Source organism: Loxodonta africana, chromosome 12 (genome assembly GCF_030014295.1).
Source record: "Loxodonta africana isolate mLoxAfr1 chromosome 12, mLoxAfr1.hap2, whole genome shotgun sequence".
Lineage (NCBI taxonomy): Eukaryota > Metazoa > Chordata > Mammalia > Proboscidea > Elephantidae > Loxodonta > Loxodonta africana.
The window spans coordinates 43,298,022-43,325,727 of NC_087353.1; the positions used below are offsets into that span (position 1 = coordinate 43,298,022).

At 51.7% G+C, this 27,706-nt stretch overlaps 1 protein-coding gene across 2 annotated transcripts; it reads left to right on the forward strand.

Moving 5' to 3' along the window:
- The first annotated feature begins 2,346 nt into the window (after positions 1-2,346).
- Positions 2,347-27,485, forward strand: FOSL2 (FOS like 2, AP-1 transcription factor subunit). Of its 2 annotated transcripts, XM_064295173.1 has the most exons (5): positions 3,258-3,354; positions 8,462-8,559; positions 14,416-14,667; positions 19,562-19,669; positions 22,132-27,485. In XM_064295173.1, the coding sequence occupies exons 2-5, from the start codon at positions 8,557-8,559 to the stop codon at positions 22,648-22,650; spliced, it is 882 nt and encodes a 293-aa protein (XP_064151243.1). In that variant the 5' UTR covers positions 3,258-3,354; positions 8,462-8,556; the 3' UTR covers positions 22,651-27,485. The 2 variants fall into 2 exon arrangements, with proteins under 2 accessions (XP_003411999.1, XP_064151243.1); XM_003411951.4 differs by lacking the exon at positions 8,462-8,559 and having other exon boundaries at positions 2,347-3,354; positions 22,132-27,337.
- Positions 27,486-27,706: the final 221 nt, after the last annotated feature.

Below are 27,706 nucleotides of genomic sequence, written 5' to 3' on the forward strand. Positions count from 1 at the left end.
CTTTCCCCCGCATTACTGGAAGGACTGTGTGGGAGAGACCCAGAAGCACCCAGGTTTTCGATTGCGGGGTGGGGGAAGGCAGGGCAGCCGCTCAAAGAAAAACCAAACGTGCGTCTGTTCGCGGCGCTCGACTCGCGGCTGCACGGGGTAGGACCCTGGGCGCCCCGGGCGCCTACTCTTGCCCCCCTACAAGACCTCGCTGGGGCGCCTGGGAGCCCGTGAGGCCTGTCTTCTCTCTCCTCTCCTCCCCCCCTCCCCGTGTCTTGGATGCTGGGCTGCGGCTGCCAGCGCGGAGAGGGGCGGAGAGGCGAGTGGGAAAGTGTCACGATTTCTTCTCTCCTCCCCCCCCCCACCCCCAGTTTTCTGGGTTTTGCTGCTGCCGCTGGGGAAAGGGCTGATCCGTTTTGCGTCAAAGGACTGCATTTACTCAGTCTTGCTGGGAGAGGCGCGTAAACACCCAGGCAGGCCAGAGCGCAGGGATTAAAAAAAAAACACTACCGAGTACCCACCGTGGTGTGCGCGTCCGCCTGCCCCATACCCCTCGCTGTCCTGCGGAGTTGGGGACTCTGCCCAGCGGGCGGCGGCGGAGGTGTCAGAAACGGGGCTGGCGTCGCCTCGCTGAGCGGGTCCTTGGGGATGGAGCTCAGGACAGAATGTGTTTTATAGCCATAAACAATGACCCCGAGTATTGTTCGGGATTACTGTATCTTGGGGCCATTGGGGCGGCCAGATGCCGCCAGCCGTCCCGGAAACGCCAGCGCTTTATATAAAGGCCCGGGAAAGCTTCGAGTTCCCGGCTCTATTTTTCTTTCCTAGCAACACCCCCACTTTACAGATAAGGAAACTGAGGGCCGGAATTGTGATGTGTTACAGTGCAGTGCTTCACAGTCCACTATGGACTCTCAGCAACATCCTCCCGTTTGGTCCTCACAAAAAAAAACTTAGGGGGTACAGAGGGCGCCACTTAAGCGTTGGGTAAACTGATGCTAGGCAGATGCTCGACCAGAGCTCAAATTCCTCGACTCAGTACAATCGGAGGTTCGCTGTTCTTCCCACCACATCATATCATCTCTCAGAGGATTGAAGTTCCAAAGCTGACAGGGGCCTTAGAAGGTCATCTGGCCCAACCTCTTCATTTTATAAGAGGAAACTGAGGCCTAGAGAGGTTAAGGGACTCGCCCAAGGTCTCACAGCTTGTAAATAACACAGCCCAGCTTTCAGACTCAAAGGCCTGTGTGCTCTTTACCCTGCACCTCGCCCCGCCCAGTGAGGCGGGAAGATCCAGGAGTCGGGACTACCGGCGCCCTGAACTTCGCTCCAAACAGCTGAAGACAAAGTTGGGGCACACCCTATCTCTGGCCTCCCTCCCCCACATTTTTTTTCTTCCTTTCTTGTTAATTCCAACCAGTCTGGAGTTTGTTTCCAATGCCCGATTACTCCTATTAGAAATGTTACAGTTGCCCCGCATGGAGAGCGGCGGGAGTGTCTTTCGTCTTCCAGGCTACTCCTAACAAACCAATTATAAGACCTAGGGGGGAAAAAATTAAAAAAAAAAAAAAAAAAGCAGCAGCAGCAGCAGTGGGCAGCTCGCCACAGAGGGAAAAATAGGCAGCCCCGCCCCGCCCAGCGGCGCCGCGCCCCGCCAAGGTCCGGCCGCAGGGCGGCGCGTGTGCCCTGCGCGCCTAGGGCGCCCACTGCACCGGGCGGCGCCTGGATGGGCGCAGAACGACAGCGCGCGGCCGCGCCCTCCCTGCAAGCGGCTCTGCGCGCCCGGCTCCCGGCCTCGCGGTGGCGCCTCGCTAACCGCCGGTCTCGCTCTTCGGGACTGTGATTATTTTTTAAAACACTCAGCCGAGGTCTGCGCGGCCGCTCTCTGGGCCCCCGCCCCGCGCCCCTTGCTGGAGGGGGAGGACTGGAGCCGCACTCTCGGGAGCGGGCGAGGGAATCCCTCTCCCTCCACGTCACCCGAAAGCGAGGAAACCCGCACTCACGTCCTCTAAGGCAAATGACCATCTTTGGCAACGTGCGCCAATGGGACAGACCAAGGGCCCTGGGCCTGGGGGGTGGGCGGGGAGTGGGGAAGGGACCGGGCTGCCTGGACTCCCCGAACCGCGCCGCCTGTCCGCTCCCAACCTCTCGCCAGCCCTTCCTTCCTCACGCTGGGGTGTGCAGTTGGCGTCAGCGCGGCCAGGAGCCGGGGCAGGGAGGGGAGCACTACGCCCGCCTCCTCCCGTTTCTCTTCCTCCTCCTGGTCCTCCTCCCCCGCCTCCTCTTGCGCGCTCCTCCCTGCAAGGTGGAGTCGGGTTGACGTGAGTGAATCCACATGGTACAGGGGTGGATAATAAAGAGTGTGGAATTGAACTCGTGCCATTGTAGTGACTCATCTCGGGCAGAGCTCAGGGGCTCCAAGCGAGCGGCGCTCTTCGGGGAGAGAGAAAAAGAGAGAGAGGCGCAGACGGGCAGAGGCAAGGCCCGGGCTGACCGGCGAGGCGGCCCCTCCGGGAGCTGGCGCCCGGGAGGAGTGCAGGGCCGGGGCACCCGAACTGCGGCGCGGGAAGCCGGGGCCGCGTCCCCCTCTCAGCGCGCACGGGCGGCTCAGTTCTCGTTCCCCGGGCCATCTCCTCTGGCGCGTCGGGGCTGCGGGACAGGCGCCGGCTGCTGTTCTGCTCCTAGTCTGAGTGGCTTCGCAACTCGGGCGGCGAGTCTAGCCACAGGAAGTTTATTCTGGGGCTCCTTTTCTAAAAGGAGGAAATAGCAGAAGTTTTTCAAAGCGGACAGCCTTGCTTTTCTCTCTCTTTCATTTTATTTTTTGGCTTTCTCTGAAATCCGGGGCCCCCAGACCTGGCCGGCAGGGCTCATTGGGCCCCAAATCTTTTTTAATTTCCAATTTCTGGTTTGGACATCGCTGCCGGCTGGCCTCCGGCTGCGGGCGAGGGCGGGAGGGCTCGCGTGGGGGAGGGACCCAGGGACGCAAGGACTTTTTTAGAGGGAGGGACCGGGTGGACAACTGCTCCCGCGGCGCTTCCAGGGCAGCAAAGAAGTTCAGCGAGAGGCGCTCGGGGGACACTGTTCCCGCGGCCGTTGTTGCTACCTGCCGCTCCGCGCCCGGCGCTTCGGGGGACAAGCCCGAGCGGGAAGGCTAGACCCGAGGCACGGCCGGCCGGCGAGGAGCGCGCAGCAGCCAGTGCGCGGCCGCGACGAGGGCGGGGGAAGAAAAACACCCTGTTTCCTCTCGGGCTCCCAGCGCGGATCATGTACCACGATTATCCCGGGAACTTTGACACCTCGTCCCGGGGCAGCAGCGGCTCTCCTGCGCACGCCGAGTCCTACTCCAGCGTCGGCGGCGGCCAGCAGGTAGGTGCCGGCCTCTGATCACCTGGCTGCGCGAGCGGACCCTCGCCCTCCTGTCGCCACCACTGCATCTTTTTCTTTCTTTCCCTTTTGCTTGATTTTGGGAGAAAGTACCTATAGTCCACGGTTGTAAGTTCTGGATTTTCGTCCTGTGCCCCTCCCCTTTTTTTAAAGCTGGAGCGGGAAGGGGGTTTGAAGAGCCAACAAATCCTTTCCTTTTCACTACATCTTATCCAGACTAGCTCCTGTTCTGGAATTGCATATCCCTTTCCCGGGAGCCTGATAGCTCCCCTCCCAGAAACAGTTCCCCCCAACTTTCTTCTTGCTTCTACCCGCCCCCCACCCCGTGGTGGACAGACAAGAAATTCAGAAAATCTTTGCACCCACTGGCCCCTTCCAAGATCCAGGGACCCCATTCCTGTGGGAAAGCCCTCTCCCTCCCTTCTCCGGTTCTCCATGTCTTAGTTTATTTCCGAAAGAGGATTTGAAAACACGATTGGGTTCATTCAAGTAATCCGGATTGAGACGGAGGGTTGCTCCTCTGGGAGTCAGGTGTCAAGGTCAGGAAGGAGGAGGCCAGCCTTGAATGGCTCCGGTGGTCACCTATGTGACCGATCCCATCCTCTGTAGTGGTCAGGGCCAGGAACCTGCACTGCCCACAGAAGAGGCGCCTTGAGGGTCTGGGGTTACCAGGGCAAAGAGGCCCAGCAGAGAGAATTGAGGGAAAGAGACATCACTTGGGCTCCTGGGTAGTTCTGGAAGTGGAAAAACAACTTGTTTGTGAAGCAGCCAGACTGGTTTGCACTGGAGGGATTGTGCGTGCTCTCCGTGTGTCTATAAATACCAGGAAGGTGCTGATGGGGTGGTGGTTGGGTGCCTGGCGGGTGGAGCTAGCTGCCTGTTCTCTGCAGCAGATCCCAGGCTTGTGAGGGGGCTGGGTTAACACAGAAGGCCCACCACAATGTGCAGCCCACCTTGGGCAGGATCTGTGGACTCTCTAGGCAGCCAACTTGTGCAGGTCGTGCCTTTGGCCCTTAGAAGCCTGCCAGACAGGTGGGGCCTGGGGTGGGCTCCAGGGAGGGGTACACTGAGTTGGGGAATAAAATGGAAACATAGCCCTGTTTTGGACCTGGAAAGGGATACGTTGTTCTAGAGATTCCCCATACCTGGTGAGTTCACAAAATAGTGTCTTCCCTCTACCTCCCCCTGTTGTTGTTTTTAGGTGATGTGGAGTCAATTTTTGACTCTACCGACCCATGTGACAGAGTAAAACTGACCCATAGGGTTTTCTGGGCTGTACTCTTTATGGGAGCAGATTGCCAGATTTTTCTCCCATGGAATTGCTGAGTGAGTTTGAACTGCTGACCTTTCATTTAGCAGCTGAGTGTTCTTAACCATTGGGCCACTGGGGTTCCTTCTGCCTCCCCTGGTGCCTCCATAATCACCCATTGAAGAAAGCCAGTTGGGGTCTATGCATTGAGGGTGCAGCCACTGTACCCTTAATAACGTGTAGCAACGTGATGGGTTTAAAATCTTACCCTAAAAGTGGTTTGTTATGTTTGCTTTCCAGTTATGGTGGATTTTATTGGATTCAAACTTCATTAGGCAATGGGATGGAGTCATTATACCCATCGCCTCAATCTCCAATGCAACAAGTTCCCCCCGCCCTCCACCACCGCCGCCATATCAGGAAGGGATCCTTTGATTTCTTCCCTGTTGTTCTAGCTGCCATTTCTCTGATGGTGAGCATTTAGGTATTACGGTCATGCTGCCTGGCCTCACTCAGACCCTGGGGCCTGTATGGGAAGTTAGACCGGACATCAGTGCCCCGACTGAATAATCTGTGTCACTAGGGCTTGGAGCCCAGGATGTGAGTGAGGGCAATTCCCTGTTTTGGAAGAAAATCAGACAGGAAACTAGTGCTAGGAAGAAGGAAGAGATCTGAGTCCAGCAGAGTGTAATGGGGACTCATTACCAAAGCAAAAAGCAGCTGTTGGCCAATTCCTAGCATGCTGTAACACATGAAGATTTTGCAATTAGTAATAACCAGTGCACGGGGTTCTTGCATATAAGCATGTCTCTTCAGCCCAGCGGTGAGAGTGAGGCTCCTTTCAAACCAAAAGGGTTGGCAAGGTAGTGCCACTTTAGACAAGTTTCATAGCCCGCCCTCTCCTTAGGAGCAGGGGAGGGTTTTTCCACCCTCTCTCCAACGTTGAGTGGAGCTGTTCAGAGCTGTTCTGTGGTCATAAGGACCTGAGAGACTTCACAAGTCTGTGCTATGACTCCGCCCAATCTTGGGCTCAAGGTAACCTTACTGTATACCAGATAAAACCTGTATTCACTTTATTTCCCTCAGTGTCCTTTACTGGGAGTCTTTCATAGCAGTTAGTGGATGGGCCTTCCTCCTTACAGAGCCTCAGTGTAAGATGGTTCCCTGGCTTTCCCTTGGGCAAGTGAATACTCTTTTTCCCTGATCTCTTTCTTCATGGGATCCAGTATTGCTGAGAAAACTGTTTACCCACCCCAGAGATTTTCCCTCCTCTCTAGCTCCTAAAGTTTGGTGTTAACACATGGCGTTGAGTTCGAGTGACTTTGGGGATGTGCAGATAAATTTTTGAAACCCTCTGTTCTTGAATAGGACTGGAACTTGAAGCATGAAAAATATTTCCTGTTCCGGTTATAGTTTTCATCTCAAAGTTTGGCCATTGGTGATTTCGTTCTGTCAATACTAGTTGCTGTGCCACGTATCTCCCCCTCCTGAATTTTTTTGTTTTTGTTGTTATTTTCTCTGTCCTAACTTTCCTAGGAAGACACCTCCCAGATGTATGCCCTGCCTGGCTGCTTGACTATTACCGTTTCAGGGCCTGAGTATTACGCAATTCAGCCGGTTACACAAACATAGGTCATTTCATAACTTGTTTTCATCAGCTGGGCCCCCTTTTTATAAAAATCAAAACAAAAACAAGACCCAGAACTTTTCCAAGGCTGCCATTTGTCATTTCTCAGATAACGTGTGAAAATAAATCAAGGGGGCTATTTCCTTTTTGGAATCGAGGAATATCAGACTAGCTCCCTTTTCTTCAGCAACCACTCCCTCCCAAGACACACACACACACACACACACACACACACACGCACGCACGCACGCACGCACGCACGCACACACACACACACTCTCAAAATTCCCCAGAGTGAACTTTTGCCAACTGTACCAGGCTGGGACATTCCTCACATCAAAGAACTTTTACCAGAAATGACTGTGATTCCCAAGTCAACCCCAGTCATACCTCTCCAGTGCCCCCTACAGGACATTAGTAGAAGAACCATCTTGGGAATGTATTTTTCCAGTCCCAGAAGAGTGTTAACTAGGTTAGTTTTTGTAGTTCTTAGGATTTTTTTCCTTTTAATTAGGGACAAATAAATGCCATATATTTAAGAGGATCTAACTGTGAACTGCTTTAACTTCACAATGCAGTTTCTTTTTTTTTTATTTCTATTTTATTTTGTTCTAAATAAAGTTTTTTATTTAGACACAACAACAAATAAAGTCTGGTTGAGAAAGGACCGCTCTTCTCTTTCCCTGTTCTGATGTCTGTCTGTTCATTAGGGTGCCGGCACAATACCTTCAAATTCCCAAGGCTTGTTCTCTCTCTGTTTTTTTCTTCTGGTAAAACACATTTAATAAACATTTGCCATTTTAACCATTTTTAAATGTACAATTCAGTGACATTAATTACATTCACCATGTTGTGCAAACATCACCACTATCCATTTCCAAAACCTTTTCATCATCCAAAGAGAAATTCGGGGCCTCCTTAAGCAGTAACTCCCTGTTCCTGCCTCCTCTCCAGCTCCTGGTCATCACTTTGGTTTCCGTGCATTTGCTATTCTAGATATATAAGTGGAATCATACAGTGTTTGTCCTTTCGTGTCTGACTTTCACTCAGCATAATGTTTTCTAGGTTCATCCACATCATAGCATGTATCAGAACATCATTGCTCTTTATGAATGAATAACCAAGGCTTGATCTCTTGATGTGTTTTTATTAGGACACTGGGAATTGTTTTTGGGTGGGGGAGAAGGGTGGTGGAAGGTTCAGAGTTGGTGGGAAGAGGAAAGATATATATTAAGGTTCTGATGCTATTTTTTTTTTTTTTTTTTGGCCTTGATCTTGCAGATGTTGTAGATTAGGATCAAACAAAATGTTATACCAGGAATTTGTCTGTTCCGCTGATTCTTGATGGTGGAAGTCAGCGTCACTTTTTCATCAAAGTGAATGGGGTGAAATAGCAGTCATGTATTGTCTGAATGGCAGTTGAATTTTTCTATCCAAAACCCTGAATGCATTTCCATTTCTTTATTCCTGCCTGCCTTTTTATTTGATGTGAGTGTAAGTTAGGAGACTCATTTTTAAACTTTCTGTCTTAATATAAGCATACCGGAGCCTTGTACATCCAGATCACTGCTGTCCCTTTTGTAATTGTTCCTCAAGGGGACAAAATGACTCAGAAAGGTTTTGCAAAGCCCCTTTTTTGGAATTGCCTTTAGCAAATTCTTTTGAAAATCCTCCCTGCCAACAAATCTTTGTCCTTTGAGGGTCAATTAGAATTTTGGAAATTACCAAAAGATCTATGGAACCAAGTCTACCATGTGATCAGGCTGGGTCCACATGTGACCCTGAGGGCCTGTTGGTCTCAGTCTCAGGAGTGAGACTGGGAAAGTGTTCCCCAAGGCCAGGCACACCAGAGCAGGTACCTTTTATGACAGTATGCTTGCCATCCATGCTTTGGAATTTTCCCTCTGTTAACTAGGAATAAAAATATTGTTTTTGAGAGTTAAGGAAGCTAACTCTCTGGTTGATGTGTTAAAAGAAAAAAAAAATAGCTTCATTATTTTGTGGATGTGTTTCTTCTATGTGCATAGTAAGTATCATGTGGTGGCCACAGCATTTCAGAAGGATGGCATCTGCCTTGATTGAGGCAAATATATCTGTTACTGTTCCAACCCCACTTGGCAACTTTATCCTCCGTTAACTCACTGGGCCGAGAGAGAAGGTAAGATTTCTCTTGGCCCACCACTGTCATTCTCATCTCTGCCACTTGGCACTAGGTATGCTGTGGATCTAAGGGAAGAGGAAATGACATGCCCTTCTCATTGAGTACATAGTTGCTGAGGACTGGTGGGGTACAGGAGAGGTTCACAGAATGGTAAGTGAATTCCCTAGGGCTTTGGGGTGAGGCTTCTGGCTAGAAGGGCCTTGCCACAGTTTCCTTCCATCGGAGTCTCTGGGAGGAAGGAAGCCAGGGAAACTAGAGGATGACTCCATTTCAGCCACTTTCTTCTTTCCTCTGCTCTGCCTGGAAGTTAGGTGAAGGAAGATAGAGTGACTCTTTCAAGTGAACCTGGGGAAAAGAGGCTGAAACAGGCAGGCCACCTGAGGCAGTATTTGTATCCTGTAAAACTTGGGAAATTATGACTTTTTTAGCATCGGTTTTCATTGTGACATAAACGGCATTTTCTCAGATTAAAAAAGAAAAAGTTGCCGTTGAGTCGACACTGACTCATGACGACTCTATGTGTGTCAGAGTAGAACTGTGCTCCATAGGGTTTTCAGTGGCTAATTTTTCAGAAGTGGATCGCCAGGTCTTTCTTCTAAGATGCCTCTGGGTGGACTCAAACCTACAACCTTTCAGTTAGCAGCCAAGCACTTAAACATTTGTTGGACCAAATGAAGGCCCAAAGTGCAATGAGGACTCTGTGATGTCCAATGCTGAATCTACGAAGTATGGTTCAGTTCCGTATAGAGGACTTTTGAGAACATCCCAAGTTCAGTAAAAATATAGAGCAGTTGAGTCAAACTGGACCTTAACAGGGTTATTATGGGAAACATGATATGGCATTTGCCCTTACCTTCTCCTCTCCCCATGAGCCAATCTCCCGGGATGTCAGAATTCACCTTGCCCGTGTTGGAAATGTAAAAAAGGGGTTCTTAAGAGAAAAAGTAGAGGGTCCGTGAAAGAGAGGAAGACCCTCAATGAGATGGACTGACACAGTGGCTGCAACCATGGGCTCAAGCACAGCAACGATTGTGAGGATGGTACAGGACTGAGCAGTGTTTCGTTCTGTTGTGCATAGGGTCGCTATGAGTTGGAACCCACTTGATGGCACCTAACAACATCAGAGAAAAAAACCCAGTTCCTTCCATACATGCACAATCAGACCTCTGCTTAGTGATATAGGTCACAGGAGCCCACAGGGCTCATGGCTTCAGTGTTTGGTGGCCCAGTCAAGAATCAGTCTGAAGGAGAAATGCCTAGCTGAGGGGACAGACCAAGAACATCAACCCTGACTTCCACTTCTGCCCAGTGCAGGAGTCTCTGGGATAAACCCTTTATCTTCTCCATGCCTGTGGGAAATAAGGCCCAAACTCTAGCTATAGGACCTTTCAGTGAGTGGCTGTGGTTGTGACCCTCCTTTCTGAGTCCAAGGCCGTTTTCCCAAACTGGCAAGTGCTGGGCCTCTGAGCTGATGAGGAGGCTCTGTGTTCTGAGTGTCTTTCTTACAGGCAGTGGGAGGAGCACACACACGTTTACTGAGCAGCCCGTCAGCATCCTTAGGTTCAGGGTGCCGCCGGGTACAGCAGGTTCTGGTGCCCGAACACCAGCAGCAAGGCTCCAACTTCAGCCTCAGGGTCTGAAGATTCAAGTTGATGAGTAGGAGTCTATCTCCTGGGTGGGAGGAATCCCTCAGTTCTGATTTTCTGCTTTCTTATTTCTTCTCATCTTTCTCCTCCAACCTGAGCATAGGAGATGATAATGGTCCTCTAGGACACGGGTCAGCAAACTATGCCTGAGTGTTTTTGTAAATAAAGTTTAATGGAACACAGCCACGCCTTTGTGTTTGTGTATTGTCTGTGGCTGCTTTCACGTGTCAAGGGCAGGGCTGAGTGATGGTGACAGAGACAGTATGTCCCACAAAGCCTAAAATATTTACTGTCTGGTCTTTTACAGCAAGAGTTAGCCAAATTTTGCTGCAGGAGGTTGGTGGGGGCCACTTTGCCCTTTTATAGGCATTCTTTCCCACCCAGATGTTAACAGGGTGACGCAGGGCAATAAAGCCTTTGGAGGCTTTGCCAGGCTGAAGTGTCACACGGCCATCTAGCATTTTCATTCCGGTCCCTAGAGGAACTTCCAGGGGGGCTGGAGCGCCCCAGGGGGAGTCAACTTAGATCCTGGGTAACCCCCTCCACGTCCCCACCTGTAACACACAGCCAGTCGTGCAGCAACACACACCCAGCAGCGTAGCAACACACACCCAGCAGTGCAACAACACATACCCAGCAGTGCAGCAACACCCAGCAGTGTGGCAACACACCCAGCACTGCAGCAATGCACACCCAGCACTGGGGCAACACACACCCAGCACTGCGGCAACACACCCAGCACTGCAGCAGTAGGGGTAAAGCTGCCCCGATGCACACAGCTGGGCAATGCTCTCTTAGTTTCTGTTTAATGTTAACTCAGGCCCAGAGACCCCTGACTTACTTCCAACGTGCCATTTGGCTGATTCCGGGGTTCTCTTGGCATAGAAGAATGCCAGGCTAACTTCTGGGGCCACAAACTGTTAACCTCACTACTTCTCTCCCACCCAGTGTCACTTTCTGAATAATACATTGAGAGCTGAGGCCAGACACATCTGCCAGATCTAATTTAAACTTGTGTGTGTCTCCTGGAGAGGCTCCTCTTGGAGACAAAAGCATTCTTTATCAGGGCCCCAGTCCCCTCTAGGGATGGGACATTGTTTTCCTAGCAGTTTAGAGCCCGTGTGTTATCCAGATGGCTTTACCTCCTGTCTGAAACAAGGTGTACACGCAGTTCAGAAGCAGTCATTACCTACTGCCTTGTTTTTATGGCTGTCTTGTTTTGTCTAGACCAAGCCGATGGCTGCAAGGGATCTGGCTGAAGTATGCTGGGGAGCATATTCTGTAGATCTGCCGTCCACACAGCAAATGGGCTGGAGGGCCCAAAAGGGGCCAAGGACCATCCCCTAATTCCCTAAGGGATCTTAGTTTCCAAGCGTAGCTTCAGATTTCTTGCTGGCTTCCTCAAACTTAAACAGGGAGCAAGTTTGCTTGTTGGAATGGAGAGTGAATTTCGTGGGTGCTTTCCTGAGACAAAAGCTGACAGTCACCCACAGAGGTGGGGGTCACATCAAACATCGTACTGGGTGCCTTGGGTGCACCAGCCCCAGGCTTACCTGCTGAGACAGATCCTGACTTGGAAAGAGAAAAGAAATAAAAATGTTGGGTGCTTCCCTGGAGTAGGAAGCTGGCAATTCTCCCAGGAGTCTCTGCACGCAGAGCACAGAGACACTTATAATGATGGTGAGATGATGATGATGATGATGATGGTACAACCTTCCATTTGTTTGGAGCAGGGCTTCTCAACCCTGTCTGTACATTAGAATCTCCTTAGGAGCTTTTCAAAAAATATCATTATCAGTACTCCACCCCAGGCCAGTTATTTCAGAACTCTGATGGTGAGGCTCGGCTTTGGTATTTTTTAAAAGCTCCTCAGAATATTCTAATGTGTAACCAAAGCGAACAACCACTGGTATATGCGTCACAGTCTGTGATTACCTCTTCTTGTAGCTACTTATTTAATCCTCATGACAGTGTGGTGGGTTTGGTGCTGGTATTCCCCTTTATAGACAGGAAAACTGAGTCCTCAGTGATTTGCCAAGGGCAAAGCACGTAGTGCCTGAGGTAGGCCTCAAACCCAGGACACCCACTAACAAGTGCAGTGCTATGCCACCCCTGCCGCCCCTTCAGCAGTCCAAGAGAAAAATAGCTTCTGGGACTTGGTGCTTCTGCACCTACTCATCCATGGCCATGTGTTCTCACATACTCTGCCTCCTCACGGCCCAGCCCTGGTTGTCTTTTCTTTTTGAAGACCATTTCCCACTTGGATCCTTCCTTGTCCACTACACCCTTCCCTCCTTTACACACACACACACACGCACACCCACACACTTCTTTATAGTCAGCTCCTGATAAAGCCCAGTTGCCTTTGCCTTCAGAGATCCAAGGTTAGGGTCTATTGCACTGGTTAGCATTCGTCACAGAATCCCCGAATCCATTACACTGAGAATCTCTCCTCATGGAATCCCAGAATCTATCACACTGGGCAGCTCTCCTCATGGAATCCCAGAATCTGTTGCACTGGGCAGCTTGCCTCATGGAATCCCAGAATCCATTGCACTGAGCACTTCTCTTTGAATCCCAGGAACCATCGTGCTGGGTAGCTCTCTTCACTGAATGCCCTTGCCCTGGGGCCCCGGGTGGTCTGTGAGGTGAAGCAGCCACATTCTACCACCCAGACTGATGGTAGGCAGGTGGCAGGGGAGTGAGCGAGGTAGGGTCCCCAGCTCCCTCAATTAGAGTTAGGTACCCTAAGCTTCACTTTACTTACACAGTAGGAACCCAGGTCTCCACAGGGGCAAAGACAGTGGTGGTGGCAGCTGCCATTGCTGTTGATTCTTCTAATCCTGGTTGGTCTGACTGGGCTAGAATTGATGGGGGGATGCTATAATTGAGTCCCAGGGAGGTCCATGATAATGATAATGGGATTTCATTTGGGGCCAAACAGACTATGCGGCCTTCTTGGTAAGAGGGAATGTCTCTAGGGACCCATGGCAAGGCTGACTAGATGGACTTGGGTCTGGATTTCCAGGAAGAAGGAAGCAGTGCTAAAGCAGCTTGTGTGGCACCTTGTTTGAGAGCTCGGCTTCATTGTCAGGCTGAATTGGGCTTGAGTGCTGACTCCAGTGCTTGTTAGCAGTGTAGCCTTGAATAAGTTAATCTCTCTAAGCCTGAATTTCTTCCTCTGAAACGGAGATGACAGTTCTTACCTCAGAGGGAGAATTAATGAGAGATAATCTATGTAAAACACTAGCACGTGCCTGTCACTTAGTCACTTCTTGTTGTTGTTAGGTGCCGTCATTTAACCCACTAGGTTAGGAAAGAAAGTGTTTGGAGAACTTTTTCGTGGAAATAGGAATTGTCTGAGGATGAGGGTTCACCTGGGTTCCATTAGAGGGGCCTTCCCCTGAAAAGCTAGCAGTGGGAGATCCCTTTCTCCTCCCTCCTCCCACTTTCCAGGAGCTGCAATGAAGAAAGGTCAAGCCAGCTGTTGAGGAGCATGGTCCATTTTAGGTTTTGTACTCTGTCATCATCGTAGATTTTAAATAGAGTGTCTTCTGCAGCATGTCCCAGGGAGCTGTGCAGCATGGTCTGGACATAAATTGAGACAGGGAGAAAGCTCTGAGCTAGTGACACCAGAGTCTCCCATCTGCGAACACAGATAGGTACGAAGATAGGTACAGATAGACACAGTGCCTGCCCAGGGGAAGAGGAAGAGGGACAAGGACAGCAAGAGGAAATCTGGCCACAAGTGCCACCACCTTTCGGTCTCATGGGTTGGAAGACACTTTTTCAGGGACCTGGTATCACCCTCATGGGGTCACAGTCCCATCTTGAAACTGGAAAGTGACAAATGAAGGCACAAAAGCTTCCTGTTGCTGCAGAGCTGCTGGTATATGAGTCTCCTCAAGGTGCCTGAGCTGGTACACTGGGGAGGAATTGGCAGGTGACTCAGAGGCTCTGGTGGGTCCAGGTGGGGGGCCTGCCTCCTGCATGTGTAGGCATAGCTAGCCTGGGGGGCTGCAGAGAGGGCTTGCTGAGTGCCACTGGCTAAGGGCTGCACCTGTCTTGGAGGTTGTTTGGCATGTGACAGCATTCTCCTGAGCCCCCTGAGCATGGAGCTCATGGGACCCCAGGCAGGGAGCAGAGCTGACATGAAGCCCCAGGAACATAAAGCTTGCCCCACATCTTGGATGTGCAGGACTTGCCCGGCACTTGTTCTGGAAAGCCCACCTAGTGTCCTGACCTTGCTGTGCAAGCACTGACCCTGCTTTCTCTGCTGGTTTTCACCTCTTGGATCTACTTGTCCTGTTTGTTCTGCTCAGTATTTATTGGCTCAATTGTATTTTTCTCCTTGTTTCAGAAATTCCGGGTAGATATGCCTGGTTCAGGCAGTGCCTTCATCCCCACCATCAACGCCATCACGACCAGCCAGGACCTGCAGTGGATGGTGCAGCCCACAGTGATCACCTCCATGTCTAACCCGTACTCCCGCTCACACCCCTACAGCCCCCTGCCAGGCCTGGCCTCCGTCCCCGGGCACATGGCTCTCCCAAGACCTGGCGTGATCAAGACCATTGGCACTACTGTGGGACGCAGGAGGAGAGATGAGCAGGTACAGCTCAGAACAGTGAGGCCTTTGGGAGCCTCACACACACAGTGTTTTCTGCAGACTTGGGGGAACAGGTTAACGTGCTGGGAGGACCAGGGAGAGGGGGAAGAGGGGACCAGGAACACATCGCCCTCATCATTGGAGGCAGAGCCGGAGACCCAGGAGTCAGGCCAGGCTCTGTCATCTCTCCCGTATTTCCTAGAATCTCTGAGACTCAGTTTCCTCCCTTGAAAAAGGGAAATAATAGTACCTGCCAGACAGACTTGTTGTTCAAATAAGACCATGTGTGTGAAAGCGTGTTTAAATGGTTGGATGTCAACAAATGGGAAGGAGTGTTAAATCCTGTCCGTAGCAGTGGCCTTTGGGATATGGGGCAAGTAGCCATGGAGCCCTGCCTGTGGGCTCGTTTGATTCACCCTTAACTGTCTCCCAGTATCTGGTGCAGGCAGACACCCAGCTAACTTAAAGGGTCAGACTCTAAGCTGCCACACTGCCCAAATTACTTTCCATTCCTTCTTAGCATCCCGGGCTCCAACTTATAACAGGAGCTGGTTTCCGATGGTTGGAAGTACAGTGACAGAAGTACAGTGACTCCGGGGTCTTAGGAGTCTGCTCACCTGCTTTAGCTGTTGGGCTAAGGGTGGCCTTTTTTTCCCCAAGGGGCTTGGCTTTGAGAGAAAGTCAGCCTGGCCAGGAGGGAAGCCGGGAAACAGGGGGCCTCTGCATTTAGACAGTGTCTCCCCAGCACTCAGAAGGCCCATTGTCAGTATCAACAGTGAGCCAGGGCAGCGATCAGCCCCCCATTCCAGAGAGAGAAATCACAGCCATGCATAATTCTAGCAAGAAGGAAATGTTGTTTTCACAGAGCCCCACCCGTCCCTTCGCAAATGGTACAGTTAAGGCCCAGGCACACCTGCCTGGGGCCACTTAGAAGTGAGTGGGCAAGTCTGGCCTAGAGCCCAACTCTCTGGACTCGCTGTGCGGTGCCCGCCACACGATGCCTTGCCACCTAGAGCCCAGGGAGGGGAAATACTTTAGCAGTAGAATCCCCTCTTCACATGAAGGGTTAACACGGAGTACTACTCGATGACGGCATTGGAACTCTTCCCCGTTTCGACCCCTGTCCACCTCCACTCTAGAATCCGTAGGGCCCACGGTTTTCCAACATGTGACCATGTGTTCCCCACTGGGCAATCATGGAACTGGTGCTGTTTGTTTTCAGGATACTTGCAATTACCTGGATCATTGCTCCAAGGAATTGGATGCTTTCTCAGGAGAGATGCTCCTCTCAGGACAAAACTGGGCCTGCATCCACCCCTCTGTTGGTTGGTTCTGCTAATGCTGGGCCCACAGTGCAGGGTGACAGGGGAAGGTGTGTGTAGCAGATACCGTGGTAGATACAGCTTACAGCCACGTCTTGGCCTCTGCTGCCGGGACAGTGGCTGATATCCCTCTTGCTGTTGCTTTCCATAACTGCAGTTATAAATATTGCAGTAGTGATCATAATGTCATTTACAAATGTGCCTCCTCCAGGGAGTCCAAGGTACAAAGCTGAATAGTCACTATTGAGTTGGATTCTCCCAGAATGTAAGAGTGAGAGCCAGGTCTTTGAGGGACTCTTTTGCACCAGAGGACAACAAAGCAAGATCCGCTCAACGTGCTTCACTACCGTTTCGGCCCAATCACACCAAATTTAAAAGCTTGCATCTGGAAGGGACTTTGGAGACCATCTTTTCTAGTTTTCCATCTGCACCCATTTTACAGATAAGGAGACTGAGACCCAGAAAGGAGAAGGGCCCTGTCCAGGGGTACACAGTGAGTTTGTAGCAGAGCCAGGCCTGGAATCCGCCTCCTTTGACCCTCAGCTCTGTGGGTTTCCCACCACTTCACCTAGGCGTGCCCTAAGACAGTCTGTCTGGAGAATTTCCTTCCTTTTTTTTGAGAGGGAGGGAGAGAACATGGAGCATTTTATCCCACATCAGTTAGGAGTTCAGCTTTGAGGAAGCCTGGGCATAGCAGCCTAGAGCTTTGGCTTTTTGGGATTTTTTCTTTGGAGCCTACTTCTGCTGCCCAGCTCCCCACATGGTGGAGGAGCCTTTTAGAGGGAACCAGCCTGGTGCCCTAGCTACCCTCCTGAGGCTGCCCAGGAGGCTCCCTCTGAGGCCAGTAGCAGTGGCTGAGGAGGCAGGGAAGGGAGGGTATGTGTGGCTTGTGGGTGCGTACTTTGCATGCTGACATACTCAAGCCGTGGCCATGTTGATCTCACCGCCCCTGAATACTTCCTATGTCGACAGCTCCCCAAGTTGCCCCACACCCATTAGATGGAGGTTGGAGGGATGTGGGGAGGAAAGGCTTCTAGGTCAGTTGGAAGGCCAAGGGGGAAGGGAGGCTGAAGTGGATCAAGACCTGTCCTCCCTCTTTTCTGCCCCTTACAGTGAGGGACCTGGGGGAGCTTGCCAGGCCTCAAGGGAGCCCTGGTGGCCCTTTCAGGGGTGAACCCTGAACCCAGGACTGCAGCACGGGCATAAGGCTCTCTTGGTAACTTTGTTGGGCACAGGTTCAGACAAGTTTAGGAGCAGCAAGTATTCAGGGCCTTTGCCAAGTGGCCTTATGACCTGGGCCGGGCAGCCCGCCCCTACACAGAGCACAGTGCGTGAGTCTGTAGACTGTGGGTCTCAAGTCTCTTTAGATACTGTCAGGACTCAGACCATCAGAGAGGAAATCTCCGCCTTTCTAGCACTTTCTAGATTAGAGAAAACTTCCACACTGTGTCTCACTTGGCATAATAAAAGCTTTATGTGAAAGTTAGGGCAGGTATCATGAATTCCGTTTTACACATGGGAAATCCTAGGTCCAGGAAGGTTAAGTGACTTCTCCAAGACCGCATAATATGATATATCTGTGGGTTGCTCCCAATCTGTATTATCTCTTTCCTCTCTACTCTCATACCTCTCAGAGAACATGGAGCCTTTGGCCCTCCCAGTGGAAATGGAGGATTTCAAAGCCCTGGACCTAGGATGGGTACTTGAGAGGGAAGTGGAGCTGGGACTCGAATGTGGGACACTTAAGACCAGTGCTCTCAGAAAGCCAGTCTTTGGAAGGGACCTGAAGACTGGCAGGGATGTTAGCAGCTGAGTGGCCTTGTCTTGTCCAACCTGGAGGCCTCTGTAGGGGTTTGAGTGACACACTGAGGAAGGAGACAGTGAGGGAGAGGACAGCTAGGCCTGTTTCTTCACAGTGAGGTGGGGGAGGCAGAGGAAGGCAAAGCATGGTAACAACCATCTTGGGGTGGAGAGCACAGATTGGCAGAGGCACAGGTTGGCCCAAGCCCTGAGAGGCAGGACCTGTGGCACCAGGAGGCCGTGGGTGTCTCCTCAGCCTGTCAGGCTGCCTGCCTCCCTCTGGATCATGTTCCTTGGCTGGCGGTTGAGGATTTGATGGAGGACGATGTGATGAGCTTCTCTGTGCTCAGCTGGCCTCAGGCTGGCACATTTTCCTGACAGTGAGGTGCAGGGGCTCTGGCACCCTGGGGCTGCGGGGTCATCTCAGTGTAAACAGGCATGGGGCTGTGTGTTCACCTCAGTGTAAACAGGCATGGGGCTGTCCTCTCTGGTGCTGGGGCCTGCTTTACTGTTCGGAACATCACAGTGACAGACCTCCAGGGCTTCAGGGAGAGTCCTAGGGACTCTGGCCTGGCCAGCCAGGAGAGGGGTTTCCTCCCTCATGGGGGGCTGACAGTCAGGGCAGCTTTCTGCCCCCTCAAAGTGGATTTGGTCTTCTTCCCTGTGTGTTCCTGAGGGCAGAACCCAGGTCTTATTCTCCTTGGTCCCTTCTAAGGCACCAGTACTTCACTCAGCATATAGTGGGTATGAGGTCAAAGTCTGATAACTGAATAGGATGGTCTTTCCTTTTGAGCTGCTTTCTTCTTTGGCCCACAGCCGTCTCCTGCATCCCCTCTCCTGGGGAGGGCACTGGAGTCACAGCTCTGGGAGGGCTGTATGTTGGCAGAGCACTAGTCCTTGCCCTCTGGTTTGAGCTGGTGGGGGAGCCTGGCAGATACCTAACCATCCTCATTGGAAGCAGCTAGACTGTAAGCTCTTTGCAGGAGGGATCTTTGTTTGGTTCACAGATAAATCCCAAGCCCCTTGAACTGTGCCTGGTACATAGGAGGCTCTCGTTTGTTGAACGAGTGAATGGGTATGGTGGGAGGAGGATTCAACGTGCCTGAGGGCTCCTCCTCCTTCTGTACCTCCTGCCCAGCCTAGCACTCTGCCAGGTATCCAGGGGAGTCCTCTGGATGGGCTGTGAGCAGTGGGCACTCCAGGGCTGGCAGAGGAAGTCAGGAGTGAGGTGACACCCTTAGCCTCCCACTGGCAGTGGAATATTTCCCCTGGCGGCTCTTGCTTGTGTGGGGGCTCGGGGCCCAGCTGCTTCCCCAGGTGGGGATAATGAGCCTTGCAGAGCGGGCAGAGTGATGGGGAGCAGTCATTAGCCAGGGCTTAGAAGAAGCTGCTTACGTGGGTGGGGCCCCGCTGGCTGGCAAGAGGGGACTCTTGGGAAAACACTCTAAGCTCGAGCTCACTGGCCTTGGCACTGAATCAGGGCTGACATGACATGCTGCCATCATGTCTGGGCTGGTCATCCCTGACCCACTTGCTGCCCTGTTAGCCCTTAAAACAGGGCCATCACCTTCTAGGGCAGGTTCAGCTCACAGTGCCCTCCGATGCAGCTACACAGCTCTGGGATGTACGTTCCTAGGCCCCCGGACCCAGGCCCTCCTACCTCTCCCTCCCCAGTCCCAGGAGGGCTTCTTGCCCTACTTCAAAGACAGTTTTTAAACAAATGCTTGTGAACGCTTTGCCTCAACCTAATTGTGCTTCTCAACCTTGGCCTCTAGCTGTCTCCTGAAGAGGAAGAGAAGCGTCGAATCCGGAGGGAGAGGAACAAGCTGGCTGCTGCCAAGTGCCGGAACCGCCGCCGGGAGCTGACGGAGAAGCTGCAGGCGGTGAGGAGCTTGTGTGGGGTGGGGGCACTTCTGGGTGGGCCGGAGTGAGGGCCCCTGGGCTCCTGGCCCTCCCGCCGCCTCCTTGCTCACTTGTACCGTGGATGAGTCAGTGGAGACAGACATTCCCTCCTGTGAGCACATGGCTTAGCTTGTGCCGACTAAAACAAGAGAAAAGACACTGGCCTGTGGCACGAGCCTGGCCCAAAGAGAGAAGAACTAGATAGCTTTCTTGGGCCTGGCACCTTTTTGCACTCCGTGTCAGAGCCTTCCCTGCTTTTAGATGTGCAGGGGTCCCAGGTAAGAGTGGCAGAGGGTGTCAGCATCCTTGGTTCCCAGGAGCCAGGAGAGGCCCAGACCTGTCCCCCTCCCCCCCGCCCCGCCCCCCAAGGCTACTTCCAAGGTTCCAGCTGCCTCCATCCTACCTCCAGCAGGAGGGCTCCAGCCTGACTTAAGTGCTGTGGCGTGGGCAGCGGGGAGACCTGCCCTCTCAGCTCCCTCATCTCTGCAGAGGTCTGGATGCTCCCTGGTCCTGATGGAGATGGGTCACATGCCAACTGAGGCTTGTTTTCTTGGCGTTTTCTCATACCCTGCATGCAGGAGGGTTTACTGCCTCTGCTCTGAGCCTGGAGCTGTGGCCTTCGTACCTCCATGCTGTCCTTGTGAGTCACACTCTCATGCTGCTTAACTGCCCCGACGTGGGGGCCCATGGCCCTGCCCTTCCCTCTTGAGAGTTAGACCTGACCAACGGCACGTAACCCCGTAACCCCGCCAGAGTCTAGCCCTACGGGAAGGGCCGGGTGCCATGTGGAGGAAGCCCAGAGCCAGGCTGACTCTCCTGTGTGGAATGTTTTCAAAATGAGGAGATGAGGGAGACTGTCAGTGGTCCTTCCAATGACCAGCCACGTGAGGCTATGGATGTCACAGAGTGCCTTGCACCCCACATCACTTTATTTAATCCTCACAGGCACCATCCCCCTGCTTAAGCTGCCCTTTGTCCATCCTGGAACCCTCACACTTGGGTATTGAATGGCTGCTGGGTGGATTCTGTAATGCCCCATGGAGGTGTTAGCACCAGGCTCCATCAGTGATCAGCCCTCCATAGAGAACTCTTTCGGGAGACCCTCGGTTCGGCTAACTCTTCTCCACTCTAGCACTGCAAAGAGCTGTGCCCTCAGTGTACGCTCTGGGCACTCCTTACCGCCAGCCTTGGGGTAGCCCCCCCACTCCAAGGTCCTCTGCTTTCCTCCCCTCCTCCCAGAAACCTCACACCCTACTCCCCCGCCTCCCCCCAACCCCGTGCCAGCCACCCAGGCCCCAGAGCCACATCCTCCACAGGAAACCTCTCACAGGCTCATGACGTTCATCAGACCCTTGAGACAGATGGAAACTTTTTTTTACTGTGCAATGTGCTGTGTTCTGGTGAAGCTTTGCCCCATAGCTTCTTGTTCCTGAACACGAATCCGTTTTGAGGAAAAAGTGGGGAGGAGGCTGGTGACGCACACCTTTTCCTTTTCCACACTACTCGCTGCACCCTCACGGGCTTGATTCTCTGGCTTTGTGTCAGAGAAGGAGCTCTGGTGCTGGCTGTGGTCCTGTCATCCTCACTCGCCCTCGCAGACTGACAGTTTCCTCATTTGTCGAGCAAGGAGGCTGAACTGAATGTTCTCCAAGGGTCTTGTGAGTCCTGAAACACATTCTTCAGAAACTGGAGCAGAAAAGGGAAGAGGGGTATGTGTGATGATCCATCAAGGATTGACTGAGTACTTACTCCACGCCGGGCACTGTTCTAGGCACTAGGGACATAGCAGTGTGTATGACCAAGTCTGCGCTCTCGTGGAGCTTATCGGTGTGGTGTTTGTGTGCCCACAGGGGGCTGGCACAGGGTTGAAGAGGTAGGAGAGAAGGAGGGGTGGAGCCATGTGCTGTGCTCCCTTCTCCATTCAAATCTTCCCATTAATCGCCCCCTGGGGGGCACCCAGAGGGCAGTTCTGGGGCCAGGGCAGCAGAGCACTGCAGATAGTGAGTGGACTCTGGAGTCAGACACTATGAGGCTGAAATCTAGACTGCTCTGCCTGCTTGCTCTGTGACTTTGGGGAAAGTACTAAACCTCTTTAAACCTGTTTCCTCATCTGCAAAATGAGGGTTGGATTAGATAACACCTATGATGTGCTTAACACAGTGCCTGGCACTAAATAAGTGTCCAATCATGGCAACTACAGTTGTTACTCACCCCTCATCCAAGCCGACTTTCTTCCTTTCTCAATCCTGAACCTTGGAAATAAAAGGAATCTCCAGCCTCCAGATGACTCAGAACCCACAGGGTTGGAGGCCAGCTGTGTGAGCCAGCTGCTTCCGTGGTCCTCAGAACATGGCTAGCCTTCTCTTTCTGGCCTGGTTTTGAGCTGCCCCCAGCAGGTCCCTGGCATGTTGCTGTTCCTTACACGCCCCTTTTTCCCCAACAGGAGACAGAGGAACTGGAGGAGGAGAAGTCGGGCCTGCAGAAGGAGATCGCTGAGCTGCAGAAGGAGAAGGAGAAGCTGGAGTTCATGCTGGTGGCCCACGGGCCCGTGTGCAAGATCAGCCCCGAGGAACGCCGATCGCCCCCGGCCCCTGGGCTGCAGCCCTTGCGCAGTGGGGGCAGTGGAGTGGGTGCGGTGGTGGTGAAGCAGGAGCCCCTGGAAGAGGACAGCCCCTCGTCCTCCTCAGCAGGGCTGGACAAGGCCCAGCGTTCTGTCATCAAGCCCATCAGCATCGCAGGGGGCTTCTATGGGGAGGAGCCTCTCCACACCCCCATCGTGGTGACCTCCACACCCGCCATCACTCCAGGCACCTCAAACCTCGTCTTCACCTACCCCAGCGTCCTGGAGCAGGAGTCGCCTGCGTCACCCTCTGAGTCCTGCTCCAAGGCTCACCGCAGAAGCAGTAGCAGTGGGGACCAGTCATCAGACTCCTTGAACTCCCCGACTCTGCTGGCACTGTAACCAGTGGACCTCTCCTCCCCAGCTCTGGAGGGGGGCCTCATCACTGCCTCCTTCCTAGGGACCAGCACCTTCAAGCACTCCAGGGCCATGAGGGCAACAGGGGCAGCCTGCCAGAGAGCTTCCTGGCTCTGAAGAGACCCAGATGGGATTTGGTCGTGAGGCACTGGAGGACCTTGGGATGATCTCTTGAAAGTCATAGGACCTCCCTCATTCATCTTGCAAGCAAATCCTGTTTCTTGAAAAGCCTCGGAGAACTTGGTTTGGTAGACTGTGATGCCTCTGGCTTCTGAAGAGCCTGAAGCTGCCTGGACCATTCCTGTCCCTTTGTAACAGCATTGTCTCTGGAGTGATGGTGTCCTGCCCCACCCCACCCAGCATGCTCAGTGCCTTTTGGTTTCACCTTCCTTCTATTGGCCCCTTCCTTTCCTCCAGTGTCAATTTCACTCCTTCTTGGTTTTTATCGAATTTGCCATGACATTTCATCTGGGTGGTCTGAATATTAAAGCTCTTCATTTCTGGAGATGGGGCAGCAGGTGACTCTTGTACAGGGGCTGGCTCGTCCAGCGGGGACAATCAATGTGCAATACAGAGCCTTCCCTACCCTAACACTCCCCGGCCCACCACCACCTCCAGAACCACAACAGAGCTCCCTGAGCTGGCGTGGAGATGCTGCCACCGTGGGGGGGCTCTGAGGACCCTTCCTCCCCATCCTCAGAGACGGCTCTTGGTGAAGTGGCTTGACCATAAAACAGGGTGTGAGTGAGATAGCCAGGGCACAGGTTGGGTTTGCCAAACACCTAATTACCAGGCCAGGAATTGTGCCAACAAAGCCACACCGTTTGCTAGCTGGCTTCCCTTCACCCACTGTCTTAAGCTGAGCGGGGTGTTTCCTGTAATTACTGCCTCGCCATTCTGCCCCTGGACCCTTCTCTCCAGTCAGGGCAGACGTTCCTCTCTTGGAGCCACACATCACTCCAAGTCCCTGCCCTTCCCCTCTCTGGCTCAGGTGATGCCACCCACGGAAATTTAATGAGCGTGGGCCTAGACCCTCCTCAGATTGTTGCCAGGTGGCCCCTCCCTAAGCCTCAAAGGAGCCTTAGCTGTGGATGGAAAAGTGGGGAGAGAGCTGGGAGGCAGGTGTCTGGGAGGCGTTTGCTGCAGTAGCAGCAGCCCCAGCACCTGGCTCTCCCTGCCCTGGCTGCTCATTGGTCTCAGTGAGGCACTGGGCCTTTCTACACTTTGTGGTCATCTGATACCTGATGGGTTGAGTGCTTTCTCTTTTTCATACCCCCTGCCCCTAGTCTTCTCTCTGGTCCAGTCAATGACTTGTGAACAGCTGGCTCAGAGCTGTTGCTGTGGCTTATGCCCGATTCCTGGTTGTCAGTGGAACCTTCCCCGGCTGCTGAAATCTGAGACGTGTTGCTACCCACTGCAGGAGAGCTGCCCCTTCCCACAGCGGGGGTCAAAGGAAAGGTCTCTCCCTGGCCTCCCAGCATGAACACAGCTTGGCTTGGCCCTGCCTCCCCTCTGAGCCCTTTTCTCTGTAGGCATGGCTCCTGCTGACCTTCTTGTCCACATTGTCCTGGGAAGCAGCTTCTGGTCAAAGTTGGCTCTGCCGGCTAGTGCTCTGAGGGAGACTCTGCTATCGGTGATTCAGCTGTAGAGGTGATTGTATGATAATGTAAAACTGAGTATCTATTATTTAAATCAAACCCAGTGTGGGTTAAATTATAAAATTAGACTCTGGAGGGAGCAGTGAGACCCTCGCTTGGCTGCTCCTCTCCCGCAGGGAGCCTCGTGCGTGCTTGTTGTTTAATGTGCATTAAACACTGAGATGGGACAGCCTGAGGACTTAGATACACATCCCAGGATGACCGAGCAAGGCATGTGGAGGGATAGACGCTGCTGAGGGAGGAGCTTTTGATAAAGAATTTTGTTCAAAAACTTTAAAAAATGTATTCCCACATTTCCTCACCTGCGGTGCTGCTCTCCTGGTTTCTCAGAGGCTCTGGGAGGGGTGCTTCTAATGAGACTGGGCAGTTGGGTGTCTGGCTTCAGATTAATCAGAGAAGCAGGAGTCAGCCAGGAGTAGGAGGAGACGGGGAAAGAAGACTGGGTGTCCTCAGCTCTGAGAGGCTTCATCATCTCAAGTATTTGTAGCTGAGTGGGAGCTATTTGCGTCTTTGCGCGTACATATATTTGTTTCTTAAATGAAGCTGCTTTCTGGTCTTTTCTTTCTAAAGGTCTCTTTATTACCCACTTTGCACAGCACTGATGCTAAGCTTGGTCACAGTCTGTGACTTGGGGCCAGACTGGACTTTCCTAAGACAGAGTTTGGCTTTAGTTCAGGTCTCAAGCTATGTTGACTTCAGGACCAACAGGGTTGCCAGAGGCCTCTGAGCTGCCTTCCTATTTGGCTCTCTCTGGCTTTGTTCTTAGGAGGGATTTCTCAAAAAAAAAAAAAAAAAGCTAGAGGTTATTTGGGGAAAGGCTGAATTTACACCTAAGTCATGAACATATCTACAGTTTACTTCCTTCTGGCGAGCTCTCCAAGTTCACATACACCTGCATCCTTGCTCCAGAATCACCTCCTTTGTGGCTCCATCTAAGGGAAGAGCTGGAGGCGGGGTGCATCCGAGCTTGGTCTGGGACTGCCGTGCACCCCCTGTGCTCCAGCCGCAAGGCAGCTGGTGTGGACTCCGGCTGGGCTGCGGGCAGCTCTGGGATGGCACAGGGGAGGCACTCCTTGCTGGGCCACCTGGCTGGCCTCTCTGGGAACAGTCCTCTCTCAGCTGGGTGGGTGGGGACAGCTGCCAACACAGGAAAGGAAAGAGATCTCAGGTGAAGCTTTGGAAATTGCCGGAGCCAACTCCAAGCAGCGAATTCACTGGGGAGGCTTTCAGAAAGAGACCTTGCCTGTGCAGAAGGCCAGGCATGTCCCCTGGGTCCGTCACACAAGCATCTCAAAGCCAAGGGCCATCAGAAGCTGCAGCTTCTCTTAGCAGGCTGTGGGGAAAGGAGTCTTGTCTCTGCTGCTACTTGGCTACAAGTGGAAAGTGGGCTGGACTCTATGGAGCATTGAGACCTTTCTCCCCTTTTCTTGATGGACCAACAGTGCTCCTTGAAATCTCCCCACTTACCTTTCAGGTTGATTTTCTTCGCTGATCAGACAACCACATTGCCCCTTGAGGAAGGAAAAGAATAAGCACCTACTATGTGTCAGGCACTGTGTTAGGCACTTTTAAATACCCTCCTTAGGAAGATAGTAAGGGATGAGGGCACCCCTTATGAAAGGTCCCCAAGTAATTGAGGAACTACTACAAAAGCACTTGGAAGTGAGAAGGTCTTTCTCATTCTCTTTTCTGAGGCAAGATTGCCTTCAGCTTGAGGTTTGTTCTCAAATATCTATCCCCTACAATATCCACCACCTCCAAACTTTTCCCTCTTGTCCCTCCACCCCTGTGATGTGCTCCTTTGACCTCCATAGATGGTGGGAGGCGTCACATGAGTCCTTATAGAATTCGTGGACCAATAGAATACGTGGTGTGTAGAACTTTTAAAAACTGAAGTAGAGGGGTCTTGCTGCTTTCTGCTTGTTAAGTCTTCTTGGGCTTCATCTTAAAAGCCAGCATCTCGCTATTTATTGACAAATTGGGGTATGTGTGTGTATGTGTGTATGTGTACATTTCCAGGGGTGTCCCTGTCCTGCAGCTTTTTAAAAGGAAACCCAGCCATCCCTCTACTAATTTGACATCTTCTCATGCTTCTAGTGTTTTGGCCATACAGCAACAAAAGGTTTTCATTTTCTAATGCTGACTTGTTCAGGAGGGGCTATGTCAGATTTTGAGGGAGGCATGGGGAAGGGTAGGGGTGAAGAAATTGACATTTATTTTATTATTTATTTTAAATGTTTACATCTTCTTTGTGTTACACCAAGCCTGAATAGAAACAGATAGCATTAAAATAGTTCCTCTCTCCCCCTCTTCCTTCTTTATCTTTTAAAATTTCGGCTAATGACGCTTTTTTGTTTCGAAAACAATTTGTGATTTGTGCTGTGTACACTATGAAAAGCTTCTGTTTTCAAAGATGAGTGTCATTCTTCTGGGGACAGTGGTCACAGAGAAGTCTGCAGGATGAGAGAACACAGCGCAGGACCCTGCCCTGTTCCTCCAAAAGTTGTTTTCTCTGTATAATTAAAAGTTTATTCCATTTATTTTAGTTTGTGGTTACTTGATGTTGAGGAAGAAAATATTTGACTTTGTATAGACAATAGGTATCAGGGTGTTGTTTTCTGTTGTGGGAGATGTATATATAGTATTTTGGTATATAGTGGGAAATCATACACCTTGTGTATCTGTATCCGAGGTATGTCAGTGATGTGGACTGAAGTCTGCTATAAGACCCTGGGGGCAAGCAAGTTGTATGAGATTCATATAGCTCTATGGGGAACTTAATTACCTTTCTGAGCACCACTTTTTTTTTTTTTTTTTAAAGTAGTAGTGAAATGGTCCCAGTGGAGAGGCTCCTGAATAGGCCTGTCAAGACAGGACCGTGAGTTCAAAAGTCTTTGTATAGTTTTGAAAATTGAGGAGTATTTCTGCTCGGAAGCATCTCTGATGGTATTTTTTGTTGTTGTTCTTTATTTTGTAATTTTACTGTAATACAAGCCTACAGTATTTGCACTAAAGAGAGCTTGTTAGAAAAAGATTGCTGCTATGGAAGAAAGAACATATTAAAATTTCTCTCCCCTGCACTTTTTTTTTTTTTCTTTCCTGGTTAGCTTTACCACTTTCAACTGAGTAGCATTTTGTAGAATAAAATGGATTAAGATTGAAGAGCCTCTGATGGTTGGTTTATTCCGTCTTTTTTTCCTCTCTCTCCTGTAGCTTCTCTTTTTCTCCTCGTCCCCTCCACCTTTGGCCCTCTTGGTTAAAGTTGGTGCCTCTGGCTGGGGAGATATCAGGGAATGGTTCTCCTGAAATCTCTTTTGGGAAAACTATGAGGTGGCTGCTGGGAGGGGCATTAAAGTCTTCCTGCCTTCACTTGTCATGCCTCT

What these genes read in the sequence shown, in the direction of transcription:
- FOSL2 (XM_003411951.4), top strand. Translation starts at nt 3,253, where the DNA reads ATGTACCACGATTATCCCGGGAACTTTGACACCTCGTCCCGGGGCAGC. An exon ending in GCAGGAGGAGAGATGAGCAG is followed by an intron (nt 14,668 to 19,561) that starts GTACAGCTCAGA and finishes CTTGGCCTCTAG; the next exon opens with CTGTCTCCTGAAGAGGAAGA. An exon ending in TGACGGAGAAGCTGCAGGCG is followed by an intron (nt 19,670 to 22,131) that starts GTGAGGAGCTTG and finishes TTTCCCCAACAG; the next exon opens with GAGACAGAGGAACTGGAGGA.